The sequence below is a fragment of the Camellia sinensis genome, chromosome 11, assembly GCF_055761805.1.
Source record: "Camellia sinensis isolate YWXY chromosome 11, ASM5576180v1, whole genome shotgun sequence".
Taxonomy (NCBI): domain Eukaryota; kingdom Viridiplantae; phylum Streptophyta; class Magnoliopsida; order Ericales; family Theaceae; genus Camellia; species Camellia sinensis.
Window position 1 is genome coordinate 127,181,892 of NC_138971.1, and position 13,361 is coordinate 127,195,252.

Here is a 13,361-nt window from a genome sequence, read left to right on the forward strand (position 1 = left end):
CTCTCTCCTTCCTTTCTAACAGCTTTCTCCTTGTGAACCTATTACACTTGCTAAATGGCCCATAAGTGTCCTTAATTTTAACTAGTGACAATCCCATAACCTAAAGTAACTGCATAAAATGAGGTACTTTATTCTCCTCAATTGAGCAAGTCTCATACTTGCTAAACTCCTTCAGCCATCTCTCCGTTTCCTCCTTCCCTTCACTAAAAACCTAGCCCCCCTTGTCAAAATGATTACCTGATACCCCACCCTGATTGTCATTCACCTGACCTTGAGAAATAATAGCATGTAAGGACTCAGACACAATAGTAGACTTAATCACAGTGGCCCTCGGGATTTCAGAAGTAAACCTGTGTACAACAATATCAACTGGTGATATTTCAATAGCAGGACAGGAAGAACTGGAAGGACAAAGCACTGAAACCCCACCCCTATCCCCCATAAACAGAAGATTCAGGAATAGCTTGTAACCCCTTATGAGAAGGTGAAAATGATAAATCTTGGTTAAAGGAAGGACTAACCTGATTCAGAGATTCAGAAACCTTTTCGTTATCCTCACCCTCGATAGTATAATCTGCATTAAAAAGACTATTGAGGTCCCAATCGAAGTCAGCTTACTCCTCCTCAATGGTTTCCGTTTCAAAATGTGACTCCGAACTCTCGGATGATCCATATGCCTCCAGATTCGGCAATACCTCATGCACTTCAAAATAACCCTCGTCCACCTCATTAACCTGCTTTTCCGAAGCCATAATAAGCTCCATCATATCCTCAGTCTCTTCCTCAAGTATCCCATTGTCTCTCTGAAAATCCCCATCTATTCTGTCCACAATGTCTGCCAGCCCTAATTGTACTTCCTCTTTGTTAATGTTAAAATTGATGTATAGAAAAATAGAGAATTGTATTATTGATTGATGTAATGTTATATATTACAAATGGTGAGGGGCTCCTTATATAGGAGATGTAGTGGAGTAGGTGGTAGTGGTAGGTGTGTAGCAAGTGGTAGTAGGTGGTGGTAGGTGTAGTAGGTGGAGTAGGTGATGGTAGGTTTTAACAGCCCCCCGCAAACTCAAGGGGGATAGGAACTAACCAACTTGAGTTTGGAGAGAGTAACAAAACAAGAAAATAATCTGAAAAATAAAAAATGGATAGGAGACACTGTATGGTCGTGTCAGACCGTTGTAGAAGACTGTATGGTTATGGCAGACCGATGTAGAAGACACTGGCTCGTGTCGGACCGATGTAGAAGACAGTTTATGGGGTCATGTCGGACCGTTGTAGCAGACAATGTTGTGACAGTTGTTGTGACAGTTTACGGAGTCTTGCTGGACCCTTGTAGAAACTAACCGGAATCAATGTCGGGACAGTTTACAGAGTCTTGTCGGACCCCTAAAAAGTCGCACCCTCAAAAGGTGTGCCCAATCTGTCAAAAGGCGTGCCATCAAAAGGCGTGCCCAATCCATAAAAAGGCGTGCCATCAAAAGACGTGCCCAATCCATAAAAAGGCGTGCCATCAAAAGGCGAGCCCAAGTCATAAAAAGATGTGCCGGATATGATGGCGAGGCGCGTCACCACATTGGCTTGCGCGCCCGTTTTGTCGTCTGGCGTCAAGTGGCGCGCGATGCGCGTGTCTGCCATGGCTATTTAACCAAGACGGATGCTGAGGCTGAGGCAGAGGCTAAGACAAAAAACCGGCAAAAAACCTCTGAGAAACTCTTCGTTGTCTTGAGAGAGATACTCTGTAACACTCTGTAACCAACCCTTCTCTGAAACACTTAGCAACCCATAACATGGTCTCGTCTTCCCGTTCAGCTACCCAGAATATGGCCTCTTCGTCCCGTGGTCTGCTCACTCTCTTTCCCGACCTCAACGAGTCAACAAGAGAGATAACTGGTGCGGTGGCCAGTGAACCTCAACCAAGCGCCTCTGGTTTTGCGCCGTTGAACTTCCCTATGCGGTCAGTGGAGCAAAAAATGGCAGTGCAAACAGATATTGAGGCCAATCAGTATACTTTGAAGTCATGTGTGAAGACCATGACGGCGGTCACAAACCTGTCGCACCGGCTACAGAGTAGGACAAATGAGGTGCAGCAGTTAAACGCCCAGCTGGCTCTGCTCCAACGCATGTATAAGGATGCGCGAGCAGAGATAAGTGTGCTAAAGGCGGAAAATAAGGAGCTGAAGCGGAAGGCCACCGTGATGTTCCGATTTGGAGGTCCGCCATATGCTGCAGTGGAAGAGTATGGGGGAGTGATCGTGCCCAGTGGAGTGGGAAACACGGAGGCAACACCGTCAAGGGCCGCCCAGGACGGAGGCAAGAAGAAAAGACTGGCGGAATAGGCGAAGAAGTGAGGTCGGTGGGTGGCCGTCGGCAGAAAAGAAAACAAATCTTTGGGTGTTGTGTTTTGGTTTTTTTTTTTTTTTTTTTTTTTTTTTTTTTTTTTTTTTGGGTTAGGTTTTTGTTTGTTTGTTTGTTTTTTTTTGTTTTTTGTTTTTTTTTTTTTGTGTAAAATTGTAATCGGGGTTGATCCCTGAAATGAATAAAATATGGTTTGGTGTGCAAAGCTATATTTTGTTTTTTTTTTTATTTTTTTATTGTGAAAAAGGGAACACAAAAAAGATAAGATAAATAAATAAAAATTCTATTTTGTGGTGAGGGAGTCGGTGAGGGAGGTGCAAAAGGTGATTAAAAGAAATAAATAAAGAAAGAGTGTGATGATGGATATGGGTATAGATGTAATAAAGGAATGAAAAGAAAGAAATAAATAAAGAAAGAAAAGAAGAAAAGAAAATGGGTTTGTGCAAAAGTAGACAGAGTCGGTGCAATATATTATAAGAAACATAAAGATATATAGATATATATTAAAATAAAAGAAAGTTGAGTGAGTTGATTAAAAAAAGGATTGTGCGTTTGAAAATGAAAAATAAAGAAAAGAAAAGAAAGGGGATCATGTGGTGAAAGCAAAAGGAGCTGTGGGTTTGAAAAAGTAAAGTGAGAGAGAGGAATTTCGATGCAAGTTGTCTGACTCTTCTCAAAAAACAACACAGCAGTGGCTGTCCCTCGGGGGGTGCACGGGTAGAAAGAAAGCAAGGTACCCATCCCAGAACCTGTTCCTCCACCCAGGGAATGGCAGACTTGAAAACCTTGAAGACAGTCACAGTTCTCGGCCTCCTTCCTCACAACATCAAGAACTGAATCAATAAGTTCTGCACCCTCAGTGTAATGTCCTTTGGCCCAGTTATTTCCAGCACCAGACTGACCGAAAACAAAGTTATCAGGGCGGAAGATCTGGCCATACGGACCAGTGCGAACACTGTCCATGGTGCCTGGCTCAAGATCCATGAGCACAGCACGAGGAACAAACCTCCCACAAGAAGCCTCATTGTAGTAGACATTGACGCGTTCGAGCTGCAAATCTGAAGTTCCAACATATCTTCCAGTAGGATCTATGCCATGTTCATCACAAACTTCCCAAAATTTTGATCCGATCTGATTTCCGCATTGTCCACCTTGAATGTGAAGAATCTCTCTCATTTTGCCTGCAAGAGAGACGAAGACGAAGATCATGTCGCCGAAGGACCATGCGATGCCGAGGATTCCGACGCCGTCGCATGGTCCGGTTTGCTTCTTGGGACCGATGACTGTGGCGACAGTGACATAGAGGAAGAGGAGTGTGGCTATGAACTCTGCGATCACTGCTCTGAGAACTGGTCCTTCGGTCATGTCCGAAGAAGCCACTCCCGCCGCAGCCATTGTAAGAGATTCTGATTTGGTTAGATTGGAAGAAGATGAGTGCTGGTTGCGCCGCCGTCAACGGCGGTGGTGGGCGGCGAAGGGTAGGGCTTTTGGAGGTTTTGCTCTGGCGAGGTATGTATAAAAAAAATCTTAGCAGACTAGGTTGAGGTTCGGCGGGCGGCTAAGGTGAGATTGCCGCCCGCCGGGGAAGCGAAAATACTAGGTTCTAAACCTGCTCTGATACCATATTAAAATTGATGTATAGAAAAATAGAGAATTGTATTATTGATTGATGTAATGTTATATATTACAAATGGTGAGGGGCTCCTTATATAGGAGATGTAATGGAGTAGGTGGTAGTGGTAGGTGTGTAGTAGGTGGTAGTAGGTGGTGGTAGGTGTAGTAGATGGAGTAGGTGATGGTAGGTTTTAACAGTTAAGATCATCACGAATGAGTGATTGTAATCGTAGCGCACGATTGTCTAGTCCTGATACCTCGAAAGATGGTAGTCGACTCCCCTCCTCAATCGCTGGACTTCTTCGAAGCCCTACATCTCCGCCTAACTCATAGTCTATAACCAGTGTGGCCAAAAGAGTCGGGTCTGCCTGTCGACCCAAACATAACTCCGAAGCATCCATCGATTTGGAAAGAAAAGCCCTTGGACCTTCAACACAAATTGGGCCCCTGTCTTTATAAGTAAGGACCTCGTTTGTATCCCCAGGAAGGCCTGTAACATTTGGGCCCAACTGTTCCAATCCACAAAAGTTAATATCCTTACTTGCAATAACCAAATGTTAGGTTGAGCCCACACCTTGGCCAGGCCCAATACCCCTTTCGTCTCTTACTCTTACTCTTACTCTTCCTCCACTACCATCCTCCTCCTTGTTCAGATCACCCATCTGTTTCCTCACCCTCTTTCTGCCACGTGTCGTGGTTGTCCCCTGCAACTCCTCACCTCCCTTTTCTCAGACGCTGAAGTCACCTAAAAATTCTGGTTGAAACCTCCATTGTCGATGAACCTCCCTCTTTCCGACAGGCTTTGATAAAGCCTTCAATCGAACAACGATAAAAATATCGTCCAACTGAACATGAACAGTTGTAGGTAAGAAGCCATTACCATAACCTCTGACCTTTAATCTTGCCTCAAAAAGATTTCTGAAAGATATAGTTCTACTATCCACCTGTATCAAACCACCACACTTTGCCCCCAGTCCATTCGAAAACCCTTTCATTCCAAAGATTAAAAGGCAAATCACAAGACCCATCCTCCATTTGACGCAATGACGTTGACCCTACTATGCATCTCTTCCAACCAGCCTTCTAGCCTCACTGCAATGCCCCTATCGAAGAAGCAAACTCCCTGACCACCATAGTAATTAGCCTCCTCAACACTATTTGCAAAAAACTGAGCCTTGTTTAATTGAAAAGGCCATAGAGCAATTGGAGTTTTAAACGATCGACATAGTTCCTTCTTAATCTGTGACCATTCATTGAAGAAGTCAGTTCTAGTGCATATCACCACCTTGCGCATTTCCGAAAAAAGGATTACTACCTCCTAAGATACCTGTTTTAGACTTGAGCACTTCAGCGTATGAAGCTCCTCTGTTTACCCTTGTTTTTTGATAAATGTTCACTTCTGTGTTTCCTCTGCGAGTCCTTAATAAATTGTGGTCACTTCGATGTTGTCCTCCCCTGTCATCGTCCTTAACTCTAGAATCTCCATGGATAATTCGTTCAAATATCTTAGCCATCGCCATCCATCCTTGACCATCAGCCCTTGCCGGAATAATGATATTACCTCTTTTTACCCCAACCTCCAATTTTGACATCTCAACAAAGACGCCACTTTTGTTACTAAATTTCTGAAGACAAAAAACTACTCAACTACTACTATACTTGGTGAAAAAGGATCGTTCACTGCGCCAACTCCAAACCTGACGCAAAGCTCGCATTGCCCAAGACACACACCCCCCCTCCCCAAAAAAAAAAAAAAAAAAAAAAAATCTATCTTCATAGTGTAACTTCTAAGTCGGTTCCTCTCAATAATCTCCACTAAACCTCCTCTAGATTCACCATCCACCTGAATGATAATAAGCTTAGGTTCGATTCACAACTCAAAAGCTCCCCCACTATAGACTCTCATTCTTGAATCCAGCATTACTCTCTCTCTCTCTCTCTCATTCCTTGTTTTGGGCTTGGACAAGATCCTCACAAGCTCAATTGTACATGGAAACAGTGCTCTCTAATTCTAGAATTGAGCTCTCTGACAAACCCAATAAGAGAACATTTTAATCCAAATCTGAATCCGGTGGTCGCTCGTCACTAGCAGCTATCGTAAGGGATTGGAAGGGGAGGTTAGTTGATGGTGTTGTTTCATCTGTTCAATCATCCTCGATCTGTCAGGGAGAAGCTTGCGCGGTTCGTCTGGCATGTAGACTCCTTCAAACTCTTGGACTTTCCAATATCCAAGTGGAGAGTGACTGCAAGTCTGTTATTGATCTGAGTGTTTCAGAATTGGACCCTCCTTGGGATTGCCTAGCTATAGTGCATGATATACAAGCAGCAGCATCTAGATCTGGCTGTGTGTTCTCTTGGGTGCCTCGAGAAGCTAATAGTGTGGCTCATTGGGTGGCCTCAGCACATCTCAAGAACACTTTGCCTTTGGACTGGGTTCGAATAGTTCCTCTGAAAGAGTTACTGCTTTTAGATTCCTCTTTGTGGCCTTTGGGTTTTTTCCCGTTCAAAAAAAAAAAAAAAAAAAGTATTGGCTATAAGCAATCCCACTACTTAAAAAAATGTAACCAAACTTACAAACTATCTTTAAATAATTGAATATCTAATATATAAAGACCAATATATATTAATGATATGCCTAATTAATGCCATGACTATTTAACTTCTAATATATGTTTGGCCTATAACACATGAATAAATTGTAGACTATTACTTGGTGCTTGTGGCAAGGCCTAGAGAAACCAATTTTATATTACAGACTTTACTCACATTTTGGGCATTAAGCATTGGCCCATGACTTGAATTAATTAGTTAATTGAGCTTGGACTAGTCTTTTAAATCGGAAAAACACTCTTTGGGCCATTCTTTTACATTTGACACAAACCCAATTAGATCCTGTTTTTATCTTCTTCTTTTTTCTTTTTTAGAGAGAGAGAGTAAAACAAGTACCACTCAGAAACTGCCTTTTCCCCTTGTGAGCATCTTCAATCATCTGATGTAGCATACCAAGAGCACGTTCCCTGTGCCCTTGCCGCTGTAACTCTTTCGACGAAGAACTGATGATCTCCCCAGATAAAATGGCCTGAAGAGCTGGAGGTTTATCCTGAAAGAAACATATCATTAAGCAGATAGAATCTTGCAAAACAATATGGGAAAAATTATGCCCCCACAAAAATAACCAAGAAGATCAACAGGAAAAGCTTTTATGCAACCTTCAACAAGCCACGGAAGACAGAATGACGAGTTTTTTTTTATAGCGAAGTAATTGAAAATATATGAAATAATCAGATGAAAAGATTGCATGAGATGTAGCAAAAGTAGAGCATATACGACATGAAAATTGGTAGACATCCATCTTAAATATCTCAACTATAGATTTTTTTTTTTTTACCCCAATCAATGAGAGTCAATTGTTAGTTGTTTAGATTAGTCCTTGGAGGAGTTGAACCTCCAACCTCTCCCTTGCAAGCACCTAAGTGCTGACTCCATGCCACTAGGCCACAAGGCCATGGGCCCTTGCAGCATACTTTTGCTAAATGACACATGTTTTCAGGCCTTCATATCTAACAAAAGTAGTTGTTTGTTGCTCTCAAACATTATTAGGGAGAGGAGAGAGGGAGTTGTACTAGTCAAAGCTACCTTCCAAATGTTGACTGCAAAATAAATACAATTAGGGGCTCTTTTCAAAACAATTCCAGTGTCCAAAATTGCATCCAACATGGAGTCGATAATAGGAAGAATAGCAACAACCAATCATGACCATTTGTTATGCAAACAATCACTGAGTGTATCAAACCACAAACCTTTAAAAGACAAAAGCCTTTAAGATGTGAAACAATTGACCAAATCGAAATATTAATTGGAACCATATCAATTTATCCACAACAGTTTCATTGTGTATTAATTTCATATAACCCAACCAAAGGAAGAAGCCTCCGGCATATGTGTAGAGACTATTTTGTCAGGCTATAAGACTTAAGACTACTTTATTTTCGGTACTCATGATTTTTTTAATTTGGTAAAAAAATATGTATTGTATTCAAAAAGAAACACCAAGGACGTGCTGCCCATAACAATGCAAAATGACAAAAACACCTAAACATCAATCTAACCAAAATGCTCTACAAAATACAAGAAAATAGTTCAAGGATGAATCAACACCAGTTGAGAACCAATTATACAAAATGGCCAACATCCTAATATTTCAAAACAAAACCAGAGTCTCAAGTCCACAAAAGTTCTCTTATTTCACTCCCCCCAAATACTCCGCATCAACATCACAGTACCCAAATGTCACCCCTTCCTCCTGCTCCTAACAACCCTAGCACCCCTCTAATATAGCAAAACCAAAAACTTCTAGGAAAGACTCACCTCACATCAAACAAGACCAGAAACATAATCCACAATTCCCAAGCCACTGAACAATGAACGAGAAAATGATCCACTAATTCCTTATCCTACTTGCACATACAATATCGATTCTGGACTGGTTTTCTCCAAGCAAGATCATCTATCATAAGAATTTTTTCGAGTGCTATAATCCAAACAAGAAAAGCCACCTTGGAAGGAGTTTTCTCCCCAAATCACCAACCACGGAAAAGAGGCATCCATACATCCCAACAGAACACCATAAACGGATTTAACCTCAAACTTCAAAGGTCACCATCTCATGAAGACCTCCAATCATTCAAGTACAATGAAAAGAGATGACCCAAAAAACATAATCTCCTTCCCTCTAGAGGCAGTCATTGACTGTAGCCCCCGTATCCACCGCAGAAAGCGCTGGGGCAACTAACTCCAATCTCTGATCACCACTCCTGGTACTATTGATGATGAGAAGTGAGTAATGAGAATTCATGTGAAAATGCATCTAAAAGGTCTATAATTAAAAGCTTGAAGATACAAAGAAGTGATTTTGCCATTTTGGACCATAGCTTACTCTTAGAAATCATTGTCTAGACTTAAAATTGGTTATAATGATGAAACATGAAAATTAACCAAATTGTGCCCCTGGGTGCCCTCCAGAAGGTTTATCTTTCACCTAATATATTAAAATTGATTTCCACAATTTTATACTAATATGAAGTACGAAATGTGTTTCCAATAACATAAAATAGGTCTTGATTCCATTTAAAATAAAGGAGTTATGCAAATTCCAAAGAGGGGCAATCCTATAATGTTGGTCCAGCATTTCAAGAAGTGTCGGTATGGCACTTGGTTCCCACCTCATGACCTTTTCATGGGTTTTCCCTATTTTACGTCTGTTTTGACACCTTCAAAGATAGTGGGGCTACCCTTGGGTTGTCTTCACCTTATTTGCAGGGAAAATGCCTTATCTTATTTAAAAGAAATCACATGTTAAAATCCAAGTTAAAAATAAATACTTATTTTAGGAACGTTTTGTTTTTGGAAATATTTTTGGAAGGTGCAACTTCGAAAGTTGCCTAATCTTATTTAATTGCTTTCCTTACTGTTAAGTTACCAATTTTCCCAAAAGCCTAAGCTATTAGCAAATGGGCCCAACAATGTGTATCAAGCTATCTAACACTTACCAAAACAAGTTTCCCCTACCAAAACGAGTTTTCTCACCACTATGCCACTGAGTATAGCTTATGTGATAATTGAATAACATCAACTTCCATAGGGAATGATAACTGAGAAAGCATTCATGCCATGGGATTCAGACAAAGACTCCTCAAAACACAAAAAGGACAATAAATTGCTGGTGTTCTTTAGACGTAAATCCTGTTAAAAGCATTTCATAATTAGGATCTCAAAATATTACCTGTTCTAGTAATTCATGTAAACGCTTGAGGACACGCTTTGTTACAGAAATAATCCCAAATTCATGAATCTGATCACAGTAAGTTGAACCTGTCTTTGGAGAACCTCCAGGATAAATTTCAGAGAGCATGACCTGAGCCTGCATATGACAAAGTTGACCCATTGTCTCAAACCAAACTATTTAAAGCTATTAATTTCACTTTAGGATCCAAAACATCAAAGTTTATCGTAAAAGAGAGCATAAATTGTTATGACAATATATATTGAGATGAGAAGTGAGAGCTGGGGCACACAGAAGCCAAAGGAAATGGACAAGAAAGAAAGATTAGCAAGAAATTCTACAGATCCAGTGCATTTAAGAAAAAGAAAAACAAAAGAAGAAAAACAAAGGAAGAAAGATTGGACAAAAAATATCAAGTGAAGCTGATGAAGCAACAGACGAGAACTAGTGCCACATAAAACTCGTTCTGCTATGGGGCTAAGGCATAAGCCTACTGAACAAGCCATAACCACAATTACTAGGGGTCACTATATGGACACATCCTTTCAGGTCAGCTCCATGCAAAGCCCAATCCTCTGAATTTAAAGCAAGCTAATTGTTAAAAATTCTAGAAAGCAATGATTTTGGTTTGGCCTGTTAAACTAAAGAACAAATGAGTAGGAAAAGGATTCAAGTTTAAAGATGAAAGACTAGAGAAACTAGGGCTCCTTGTAATTAAAATAATAAATTTAAGCACAAGAAAAAAGAATGATTAAAATTAAGAATATTTGAAGAACATCACCAGAATCCCTTAAGCTTCACCCAAGAGTCAAGGATGCATCATACAAGCACTTAAAATTTCAAAAGCTACTCCTGAAAGGCCAAACCCCATGTTGGTCCCACCAACACAGAGGTATTTTCCTTTATGATAATGTCAGGGAATTGCCCTCAGACTCAAACCTGATTTCCTATGCTTAGCAGTCATAGTTTTTAGACAAACAGCTTCATGGGCTACTATCAAAACCTCAAAATTCAACTCCATTGGGTGAACCAATTACAGACATTTATAAATTAATTTCTTGGAGTAGGACTCCAAAATTATAAACTTTGAAGCTTCACCAAGAGTTAAGATCGCATCATACAAGCACTTAAAACTTCAAAAGATATTCCAGAAAGGCCAAACCCCATGTTGGTCCCACCAACGCAGGGATATTTTCCTTTATGATAATGTCAGAGGGTTTCCCTCAGACTCAAACCTGATTTGCCATGCTTAGCAGCCCAAGTTTTTAGACACAAAGCTTCAAGAGCTACTATCAAAAGCTCTAGATTCAACTCCAATGGGTAAACCAATTACAGACATTTATAAGTTCAATTTCTTGGACTAGGACTCTGAAATTAGAAACTTTGAAGCTTTGATGAGAGCATCTCTCACTGACCAAAACCCACATAGAGAGCCAAGGCAACTTAACAAGACAAAAAGATAAAAATTAAAATAAAAAGACTAACCACTTGCAAAAACATGTCCAACAAATTTAGAAATTATGGAACACCAAACAAACACCATCACTTCAACAACAAAAGAAAACAAAAAAATCTAAAAATAACTACACCAGGAACATATCCCCATAAAATAAAGACTTAAAATAAACAAAACCCCAGTAACCAAGGTCCTGGGTGGGCTCCATACATGATTCAATTTGCCCCTAATAATTAATATTGTCAGCATGCCTTCCATCAGAAGCACTACAAATATTGCAGAGTACAACTACAACACAAGCTATTCAGGGAAACAACTTGGCCTTAAATGCCCATTGGCCATTGCATTATTAACCGTTTCAGAAATATATTCCCAAATAACCTTTATTTTTTGATCACTAGGCATCATTCTTCTTAAACAGATATTTAACTCATTAGGCTATATCACTGCCCCAAGAAAAACATAATGTTATTTTTCTTAAAAAAATTTAACCATGTACAGTGGGATCTTATCCTTCATTTGCAATCCAAACAAGTAAATTTCATTTTTCTAAAATAGTTTTTTCCTTCAATTCCACTAAAAGTAACAATTCGTTCAAGATTATTGAAATATTACATGGTCTACACCATCTTTCCTCGCATTAGGAATCCAAACAAGTAAATTTTCATTTTTCTAAAATATTTATTTCTTCAATACCACTAAAAAAATTAACACTTCGTTCAAGATTATTGAAACATTACACAGTCTATGCCTCACCTCACAGAAGGTAAAGTTCTTCACCTCATCACACATCTTATAATATTCTATGTTCTTAAAATAGCAAATCCATCCTAAATAAAAACAAAAATTCCATAAAACCAGAATTTGGAGTTCGAAATCACTCCAGCAACACTGTTAATTGTTCACAAAAAGAAAAACAAAACCAAAACTATTCTCATTTGTAGCAGGAACAAAAGCAGTAACCACGAATTACTAACGCGTTTCAGAAAACGAGCAGAAAAAAAACACAAACAAAACAAAACCAATGATGAACTCTGTCTATGAAATTAACTTTAAATATCCAAAACATATAAATGTTTATGACATCGACAGGATTTTATACAAGACAAATAATAAAATAAAAGATTCTGACAGTATGGAAGGGTTTCACATAGACGAAAAGAGAATTCTAATTAAGCTTCACAGTGGGGGCTTGAAACCTGGCATTAGCTCCATAGAGGCCCCCAAGCTGCCATTAGATTCATGCAAACAGCCATTATTTCTCAAACCATGAGAAAGTAATACACAAAATTTCTTGCTAAATCCTAAAGACATCAACTCCTCACAGAATTTTCATGAAACAAAGGCAGAGTGTGCTATTTATTCCATCAGGAACAAAGAACTGGAATCCGCAATATTTCAAAACTATGTGACCAGGTCAAAGTCACATAAGAGATAAATACAGAGAATATATTTGAATCCCTAATATACGATCTCCACAATAAAAGTTAGATTACATTGCCTGATCCAAAAGCTTTTGGGACATAGTTGCAGACTTCGCAGAAGATGCAGCAACATCAATACACAGAAGAATCTGGAAAAAAAAAATACGGACATGTCAGTCAATAACATGTCTACCAAAAAAAAAAAAAATCCCCACTTACAGAGGGAAAAGAAAAATGATAACAATATCACTTACAGCAGCCAAAGGACCTAGCTGAGAGCGTAAAGAAGAAAAATCTAATTCTTGGACAGCACCACTACCACCAGCAGCACGGGACACTGCATCCTCCACCTGCAATGGAAGTAAAAGAAGTTAGCCAAAACATGCATAAGATTAAAAAACGCATGCATTGGGGGGAAATGCTGCAGGGAAAATTTTGTCAAGACACAGAAGATTCAGTTTACAAGCACAAATATAATCATGTACTCATTATTGTTAAGGATTTGTGAGAAAATGTTTACAAGAAAACAATTATGGTGGGTGGGACCCACAATTTCCTACAACAACTGAACACACACTCAGGAAAAAAAAATTATTTTAATTTTCTTTTTTCTTTTCCTTTCCTTTCCTTTCAATTGAACAGAATCTAAGATATTTAAACCAAAATACAAGATAAACTGGCCCGTTGTAGGCAGAGCAAGACTGGGTCCAGGCCAACCTCTGCTATT

General features: G+C 39.6%; 2 protein-coding genes across 6 annotated transcripts in view; both read right to left on the minus strand.

Annotated features, from left to right (window-relative positions):
* The window catches only part of LOC114280789 (zinc finger FYVE domain protein), a 79,588-nt gene that overhangs the window by 35,871 nt on the left and 30,356 nt on the right, over positions 1 to 13,361 (minus strand). For all 5 annotated transcript variants that reach the window (XR_014344504.1, XM_082894742.1, XM_082894743.1 and 2 more), the window contains 4 exons: positions 12,889 to 12,984; positions 12,712 to 12,783; positions 9,755 to 9,892; positions 6,919 to 7,072 (listed from right to left, as the gene is read on the minus strand). Coding sequence is in view for 4 of the 5 variants with exons in the window: in XM_082894742.1 (XP_082750868.1) it covers positions 6,919 to 7,072; positions 9,755 to 9,892; positions 12,712 to 12,783; positions 12,889 to 12,984 (460 nt within the window). In the remaining variant the exon portion in view is untranslated. The remainder of the gene's footprint in view (positions 1 to 6,918; positions 7,073 to 9,754; positions 9,893 to 12,711; positions 12,784 to 12,888; positions 12,985 to 13,361) is intronic.
* On the minus strand, positions 2,423 to 5,330 carry LOC114312947 (uncharacterized). Its single transcript, XM_028259272.2, has one exon. The coding sequence runs from the start codon at positions 3,751 to 3,753 to the stop codon at positions 2,830 to 2,832; it is 924 nt and encodes a 307-aa protein (XP_028115073.2). The 5' UTR covers positions 3,754 to 5,330; the 3' UTR covers positions 2,423 to 2,829.

Bases quoted from the DNA above. Each gene is read 5' to 3' on its own strand.
- LOC114312947 (XM_028259272.2), bottom strand. From the start codon at position 3,753: ATGGCTGCGGCGGGAGTGGCTTCTTCGGACATGACCGAAGGACCAGTT.